Source organism: Cladophialophora bantiana (genome assembly GCF_000835475.1).
Source record: "Cladophialophora bantiana CBS 173.52 unplaced genomic scaffold supercont1.28, whole genome shotgun sequence".
NCBI classification, from domain to species: domain Eukaryota; kingdom Fungi; phylum Ascomycota; class Eurotiomycetes; order Chaetothyriales; family Herpotrichiellaceae; genus Cladophialophora; species Cladophialophora bantiana.
In genome coordinates this window covers 269,323-277,589 of record NW_015971602.1, presented here as the reverse complement: position 1 = coordinate 277,589, position 8,267 = coordinate 269,323, and the positions used below count along the sequence as shown (strand labels likewise).

Sequence of the window (8,267 nt, the reverse complement as noted above, 5' to 3'; positions counted from 1 at the left end):
GCTCTGTGCGCTCTGTGCGCTCTGTGCGCTCTGTCAACAGGGCCAACAGGGCCAACAGAGCCAACAGGGCATATCACGTGACTCAGCCTTGTTCTCCTGTGGATCCTTCCATCTGTCCAATGAGTGTGGTGAGTCGCGCCAATGCAACTCGTAACCGGGTTTCCTCAAGGCTGTGTCTAACACCCACATAGTGGTAGCAAACATATACAGTTAGTAATTCCAAAAGGCACCCCGAGCAGCGATCTCCATGAATAGCCAGCGTAAATCGCTCCGTATAGCGGGATAGACTTACTTAGCTAGTGATCTAAATGGTATACCCTGCGCAGCGGTTCTATATATATAGCTAGTTTCTCCAGATTTAGTTAGATAGGTAGGCAGGTAGTTCTTCAGTTCTGTTGGTCCAGTAAGTAGTTTAGTTCAGTTGTTTTTCGTAATTTTCTCTCACCGCTCGTAGAGAGACACCCATCTATAAGTATTCGTAGAAGATCTTGTTAGTGGCACCATTGAACTAGGGCGAGGCTACTAGCCATGGACATCAACTCGTACGGCGGTGGGTATGGTCTCTTCTCAACGCGTACGCTCAACTAGAGGAAGTCCTCTCTGTTGGTAACTTGGTTACTTGTGTTGTCTATGAAAGATAGTCCCCCAGAACTATATAAGAAGAACCATAGTCTAGGGTCGGCGCCCCAGCCAATCATAACTCTGTCCACCACTTCCAACTTCTCCCATTACAATATACTCGCAAAGCACGGCCAGCAAAGTTATTTTGAGACTGGACAGGGATTGTCGGAATTCCGAAATCTGGGATCAGTTTTGGGGCGAAGGGGAGCTTGAGAAGTCTTCGCAGCTCCATCTGTGGAAGTCTAGAGTGGCAATTGACACAAGTTACACGACTCACCGCAGAGAATGTAATCATGGTTCAAGGACAGAACTTCCTTTGTCCCTAAGGAGTCTTTTGACGTGTCCTGGGCGGAGTGCATCGCTCATCACAACAAAACTGGTTGTTGAGAGGCGGGTCTCCTTACCCCGTAGCTTCTGTCTAGAAGCCTAGACGGCATGAACCGAGCATCCCAGCCGAGACTTGAAGCAGCCAGCAGGTTGCGGACAATGGGTTGGGAATTTTGTACGAGTAGTTGTAGGAAGGACGAGGCTGAGAAGCAAATTGTAGAGCATACGTAGGCAGGCAGGGGGGCATTGCAAATGGGGAGTTATCGATTTTCCGAGGCAACTCAGCCGAACAACAAGACTATTCCAGAATTGGTAAAGCTTAGCGTTGCCCCCATTTTCGGATTTCCGAAGCTTCTTCGTCTTGTTCGCCTTCGTGCTTCGCTGTTCCAGGTCCAGGTCCAGTCCAGGAACTAGTCGCACTCATTGGTGTGTCGATCGAACGCCGATTCTGCCATGACTCCGAAGGAGACAGTACCAAGAAAGAAGTCGTGCAATCACTGCTACAAATCAAAAGTGCGATGTGACCTCAAAAGGCCATGTTGCACAAGATGCAGAAATCGAGATCTCGATTGCACATATGTCGACGCAAAACTCGTTGATGAAGTTGCCTCGGGTCAGCCTTCTGAATCTCCTGTCGATGAACCCTGGTTCTCTAATGTGCTTGCGCCGGAAATTCCCGCTACCTACTCTATGGATTTCAACCACATCAATCTAGTATGCACTGTGGATGAAAACAGAATCCGCGCTCGCTGGCTTGAGAGTCTCCTGCCTTCTATGGACCAGAGACCGAAGCCGTTCCATGCGTCGACGATGGCATTCGTCACGCGCGTGTTCAAGTCCTACCCTAGAATGTTCCTGACCGAGAACCTCCCTCCTTTCATTCACTGGGCTCAAATGGCACATCGGGTTGCTGAGCCATTGGCAAACTGCATGAACATAGCACGCATGTGGGCGGTACAAACTCCCGAGAGCGCAGCTATGGTTCGAGAGGTCATCGGACAAGAAATGTCGAAAATATTCCAAAAGGCAAGCACAGTCATTTTCCAGTCTGGTTTCGAAACTGAAATGAAGCAACTAGCGTGCATTCTCCGGCCACTTGGAGCTCCTGGCCATATTACAGGGTTACCTTCTCTACGCCATAATGCTCTTCGACTCGGCGAATGCTGCCAGCATGGTTGAACAGGATATCATGATCAAGCTCCAAGATTTAGCAGGCGACCTTGCAAGCAGAGGAACACTCTGCCCAGCCGAGACCAACGGCACTCGGCCGGACTGGGAATCGTGGATCGTTGCTTCTGCAAAAAGAAGAACACTCTTCGCTACTGTTTTACTTGACAATTTAGTCAACTTCACCCTGGGCTCTCCGTCATTCATTGCCGTAGAACTCGCCGACCTCCCGGCCCCAGCAAGTAAGACTCTTTGGAATGCGCAGGATCGACGATCTTGGAATACGGCCTATAATCAACAGCTGAGCCTCTGGAGCGACGGAGAGCTACTCATCAGTGATCTCTGGCCACAACCCGGACCCATTCCAGCGCCGGTGCGACAGAAGAAGATCGACAATTGGCTGTCGTCAGTGGACGAGTTTGGTATGATGATCTATGCCGTTACCTCTCATACCTACAATGAGGCTTGAAGATTGCTTGCCTTTTAATCCAGAAGAAAATTGTTCTCAATATTCTGTTTTCGAGTCATTGTGTTGGTTATAGTCGTTGTTTCGCCGGCGACCTAAGGCGTGTTCCTGCTTAGAGGCCGTTTGTATATGACATTTGGCCAGAAGGAGATAATCTGACTCGCAGGTGGGTTTTCTTGAGCCAACATGTGACCGCAAAGAGGGTAGGAAACGTTTGGGTCGCGCAACTTGGTTAACCAAGTGGAACAAGCCAGACCAAGCTTCTCCGTCTACTTCATCTCCAGAGACGCCCTTTGACAGACTTCTCACACTTCCCTTTCGCTGCGTACGAGCAGAACCTACCAAAACCTGACCACGCTCCATCGACGGCCCGTGTACGGACGGGACGGCGGAAATACTGATAACCGCCGTCGGGACGTCTCCTCCAGGACACATTCACATCTGTAATCACTCGAGCGAGGCTTTCCCCCTCCCCCAATCAGGGGCTTACATTGCGAATAGTTCACTGGCGCAGGCGGAGGTGCTTTGGACAGTGTGCTGCGGAGTGCCGGAGCCTCAGCACACTCCGTCTTATTCTGCCTGGAGCCATTGCTTCATCATCAGCATTAATAATCGAAGTGTTCGTACAACGATAGACAACGACAATGGTGAATTTGTAGGAGCGATGAACTGCTTCACTCGTAATTGAATGCGTATCGTCTAGCTAACCTCTCTGGCCCGGTACTCTGATTTGGTCTTTTGAAACGGAGCGGTGGCTTTGTATGGCGCCTGACGGTTTAGATACGTAGCGGTACTCGAAATGGTCTTTTTGGTGTGGAGATGGATGATGAAGAAAGCGTTGGCTCGAGTATTGCCAGGTACGGGTTGTTGGACGCGAAGCCTACCTTTGCTTTGTCATTTCAGCCGCGGAAAGTAAGACTAGCTCTGAGAGCTCTGAGGTGGAGCGGAAGCGGAATTCTTTTCAGGGAGGAATCCGTGCCTGCTATATCAACTGCTGATGATGGGGGAGGGTAATAGAGTATTTAAGATAAAGGCACAACGGTTGCAATTTGAGTGAGAGGAATGCAAAGAGCCTGGTGGACGGCTATAGAGACCATTACAAGAGGACTTCGAATTCTATACCTTCTGTTTCCACTAACGAATTACAACCCTTGATGAAATCATCATGCCTTTCACCACTAAAGTCGAGCACCTCGAACCTTACGACCGTCTCTCGCCAGCTAAGTTGGCCTCAGAGTATGCGTCCAAGAATATCTTGATAACTGGCGGCGGGTATGGCATCGGGGCTTCTATCGCCCGCGCCTTTGCAGAAGCACGCGTGGCCAGTATTGTCGTTGTAGGCCGGACAGAGTCGAAGCTGAAAGCCACGGCTGAAGAGCTCAAAAGCGCGCATCCAGGCACTGTTGTGGAATACCGTACTGTCAATATCACATCGGAGGAATCGGTCAAGGCCCTGTTTTCGTCCCTGACCAAACCGGTCGACGTGCTTGTCAATAACGCCGGATTCCTGTCCAAGCCAGAGAATTTTGTCCATGCTGACTTGAAGGAATGGTGGCAGTCGTTTGAAGTTAACGTCCTCGGCACGACATTCGTCCTGCAGCAGTTCTTACGAGCACGAGCAAAGCAAAACGCAAAAGACCAGGCCGTTGTCGTGAACCTCAACACCGTCGGCGCGTACAACGTCCTTGTACCTTTCCTCTCAGCATACGCGGCGAGCAAGGCTGCAATGTGGAGAATGATGGAGATAATTACCATGGACATTCAAACAACCACGGTGGTTCCTGGCGGGGTTAGATTCATCTCGGTGCATCCTGGGTTTGTCAAGACTGCCATGGCAGACAAGTCTGGCCTAGACGGCTTATTTGCAACTACCAGCCCTCAGCTTGCGGCAGAGTTCATTGTCTGGGCTGCAAGCGAGGAGGCGTCTTTTCTCGCAAATAGACTGGCTTGGGTGAACTGGGACGTGGACGAACTGGTTGCGAGGAAACAGGAGATTGTGGAAAAAGATATGCTGATGACCGGAATGTCTTGATGCTGGACCGAGTGGCTGGGAGGCGTGGTTTGACGACGATTTTTCACATGCCTTCAACTTCTCACTCCCCTCTCCTAAGGTGGCCTGACGCCAAAAAGGTTCAGGATTCCACCTGTTGACATGTGAATGTTGATAGCGTGTACAGTGGAACATGCAACAGGGAGCCACGCGGTCAAGGGCGAGGAATGCAATGGATGTTTGGTGGTGGAGTTGATAGACGAGGTTTGGGATTGGAGAAATTTTCGGATTGTTCGGAAGACTTTCCAATCCCGTCTTATGGTTATCGATAAGGACCGATAGCGTCGACAGGGGGTGAGGGGCCAAGAGGGGCTCACTAGCTGAGGGTTGCTGAGGGTTGCTGAGGGATCCACCTGCGCAGTCTCTGAATTGAGTCAAATTGTTGAGCTACTGACTTGCGATTTTTCTCCCCTCACTCCACCTGCACTTTGCACCTACACTTTGCGACAATCTCGACCCCGGGTTTCACTCCTTGGAGATGGGTACCGGGCTTTTGGTTTCGGTTGATCCAGAGGACATCCTCCTCGAGGACGTCAAAGGTCTCACTCTCGATCAAGTAGCCTACCTCGGGCACTGTCTCGTCGAAGTCACTCCAGAGACATTCGACTCCAATCTTGCATTCCTGTGCCAGAATTTCTCCAAACTTGATATATACTTTGATGTCAGGAAACTGAAAAGCTGGGACAATGTCATTGACGTTCTCAACAACGGGGCATCCAAAATATTTGTCACTTTTGAGCAGCTCAAAGCTTTGTCGCAAGAGCCTACCATTTCCCCCGATCGCCTCGTATTGACCATCTCCCTTGTCAATCCCAAAACCGATATCGGAAAGCTCAAGGCCTTTCTCGAGGAGAATCCAAGATGGAAGACTGCGGAATGGGCGTTCGACGGCGACAAAGGAAACGAGTACGTGGACGCCGTGTTGAAAGAGCTGGATAATTATCCTCCAAGTCATGATCAAACGATATTCGTGTCGGTTGCGAGCGAGACTGAAGGAAGGAATCTGCTGCACGAGTATCCGGGAAATGCTCTGATCATCTCCTCCAAAAAGTTGACCTTCGAGCCTTCGAAGGAAGGAAACAAAGGCCTCATACCTGCCGTGGAATTGATCGTCGCCGGTGCCACCGCGGACCGAAAGACCGGTCTCTATGCAACCACGGTGGTTGATGAGCGCGGTGTTGCGCTGGGTCTTGTTTGGAGCAGCAAAGAAAGCATTGCCGAGGCGCTCAAGACCGGAACAGGCGTCTACCAAAGTCGAAAACGGGGGCTCTGGCACAAAGGTGCCTCGAGCGGAGACATTCAGGAACTACTCAGTATCGGCTTCGATTGTGACAAAGACTGCTTGATCTTTAGGGTCCATCAGAAAGGGCAAGGCTTCTGCCATCTTAGGACAATGTCGTGTTGGGGCAAGGTTTCCGGACTCTCGAGATTACAACGTACGTTGCAAGAACGCAAGATCGAAGCCCCCCCAGGCTCATACACTGCTCGACTTTTCAACGACCCCAAACTGGTCAATGCCAAAATCAAAGAGGAGGCAGACGAGCTTTGCGCAGCTACTTCAAAGGAAAATATTGCCTCTGAGGCGGCTGATCTGCTCTTTTTCGCCCTTGCCAGATGCATCGCCGCGGACGTCACTTTGGAGGACATTGAGAAGAACCTTGACCTGAAGAGTCTGAAAGTCAAGAGACGAAAGGGCGATGCCAAACCCCAGTATGTGGAAGAGAAGCCTGTTAATGCAATGTCACAACCCGAGGCCAACGGCGTCGATGGGCTCAAAGATGAAGAAGTTCAAGAGGCCGCATCTGTTCCAATGGCTCCCTCAGATCCTGCTGGTGAGGCAGAATCTGGTCGGATACAACTGAAACGATTTTCCACATCACAAGCTTTCTCGGATGACATCCTCAAGGCTGCTCTACAACGACCTTCGCAAAAGTCGAACGAGAAAATCATGTCTCTTGTCCATCCCATTATTGCCGACGTTCGTGCTAATGGCGACGCTGCTGTCCTGAAGTATACTCACAAATTTGAGAAAGCCACTGGTCTGAAATCTCCTGTACTAAAAGCACCCTTTCCTAAATCGCTTATGCAACTTCCCGAAGAGACCATCAAAGCAATCAACACCTCGTACGATAACATCCTCAAGTTCCATGCTGCCCAGAAACCGTCAGCACCACTAGTCGTGGAGACAATGCCTGGCGTGACGTGCTCCCGGTTTTCGAGACCGATTGAGAAAGTCGGTTTATACATTCCGGGCGGCACTGCGATATTACCTTCAACAGCGCTCATGCTCGGTGTCCCAGCCATGGCCGCAGGATGCAAGAACATCGTCCTCGCATCACCTCCAAGACCCGACGGAACCGTCACGCCGGAAATCGTGTACATCGCCCACAAAGTTGGAGCAGAAGCCATCGTTCTAGCGGGCGGCGCTCAAGCTATTGCCGCCATGGCATATGGCACTGAATCCATTACTAAAGTCGATAAAATCCTTGGGCCTGGGAATCAATTTGTCACAGCCGCGAAGATGATTGTTAGCAACGATACCTCCGCCGCCGTATCGATCGATATGCCAGCTGGCCCATCTGAAGTGCTAGTTATTGCAGATAAAACAGCCGATCCCGCCTTTGTGGCCAGTGACCTGCTCAGCCAAGCTGAGCATGGCACTGACAGCCAAGTAGTCCTGATTGCTGTTGATCTGGATGAGAAGCAACTTCAAGCGATTGAAGACGAGGTGCACAAGCAAGCGTACGAACTCCCTCGAGTGGATATTGTTCGTGGCGCAATCGAACACAGCGTGACTATCTCGGTTGCCAGTCTCACAGAAGCTTTAAAATGGTCGAACTACTATGCTCCTGAACACCTCATTTTGCAAATCACTGACCCTCGCGTCGCATTGCCTGATGTTCAGAATGCAGGGTCCGTCTTCCTTGGGGGTTGGACACCCGAGTCTGTTGGCGATTACTCTGCTGGCGTGAACCACAGCCTGCCAACATACGGCTACGCGAAACAATACAGTGGTGTAAACCTCGGCAGTTTCATGAAAAACATTACCAGCAGCGAAGTCACAGAGCAAGGTGTTGGTGAAGTAGGTTATGCAGTTATGGAACTTGCAAGGTGTGAAGGCCTTGATGCGCATAGACGAGCCATGGAAATTCGGATGGAGAAACTTGGACTCGTCCAGAACAACGTCTCGCAATCGGGTAACACTCCAGCCAGCACTCAGCAAGAGGAGAAAAGACCCGAAGTTGATGTTGAGTTACCAAAGTAGAATCTCAAGTCGACTTCTGTCGATTGAGACAGGGATTCAAAACGGTGCTGGAGTGGCTCAAAAAGCTGATGACCAAATGTCAAAGCCTGAGCAGAAGGCCTCAGCTCGCTGAAATTATGTTTGTCATATTATATCGGCTGATCTGTCAAAGAGATTGTTCTATAGATCTGGACACTATCGAAAGACTAGACCATTATGCGACAAATGTCAATCAAGATCAATATAGAAACATTGGTCTGGCGAGGCTGGCCAAGCCGGCCAATCATTGCTTAGTTCGATCCGCAGCGAGGCTAGCATACCTTTTTCGGAACAATATTTGGCCGAAGGCAACAACAGATGCGTTTCGCAGACAAGTTTAAACAGTGGGTTCT

The 8,267-nt window shown here is 50.4% G+C and overlaps 3 protein-coding genes across 3 annotated transcripts; all 3 read left to right on the top strand.

Annotated features, from left to right (window-relative positions):
• Positions 1–1,401: 1,401 nt before the first annotated feature.
• Z519_12389 (uncharacterized protein) lies at positions 1,402–2,584 on the top strand (the record flags this gene model as incomplete). Its single annotated transcript, XM_016770095.1, has 2 exons — positions 1,402–1,983; positions 2,027–2,584. 2 exons carry the CDS (start codon positions 1,402–1,404, stop codon positions 2,582–2,584), a joined length of 1,140 nt encoding a protein of 379 aa, XP_016613761.1.
• A 1,162-nt stretch (positions 2,585–3,746) lies between these two features.
• Positions 3,747–4,613, top strand: Z519_12388 (uncharacterized protein; the record flags this gene model as incomplete). The annotated part of the gene is made up of 1 exon (XM_016770094.1): positions 3,747–4,613. The coding sequence occupies one exon, from the start codon at positions 3,747–3,749 to the stop codon at positions 4,611–4,613; it is 867 nt and encodes a 288-aa protein (XP_016613760.1).
• Positions 4,614–5,109: 496 nt separating this feature from the next.
• On the top strand, positions 5,110–7,896 carry Z519_12387 (histidinol dehydrogenase; the record flags this gene model as incomplete). The annotated part of the gene is made up of 1 exon (XM_016770093.1): positions 5,110–7,896. One exon carries the CDS (start codon positions 5,110–5,112, stop codon positions 7,894–7,896), a length of 2,787 nt encoding a protein of 928 aa, XP_016613759.1.
• Positions 7,897–8,267: the final 371 nt, after the last annotated feature.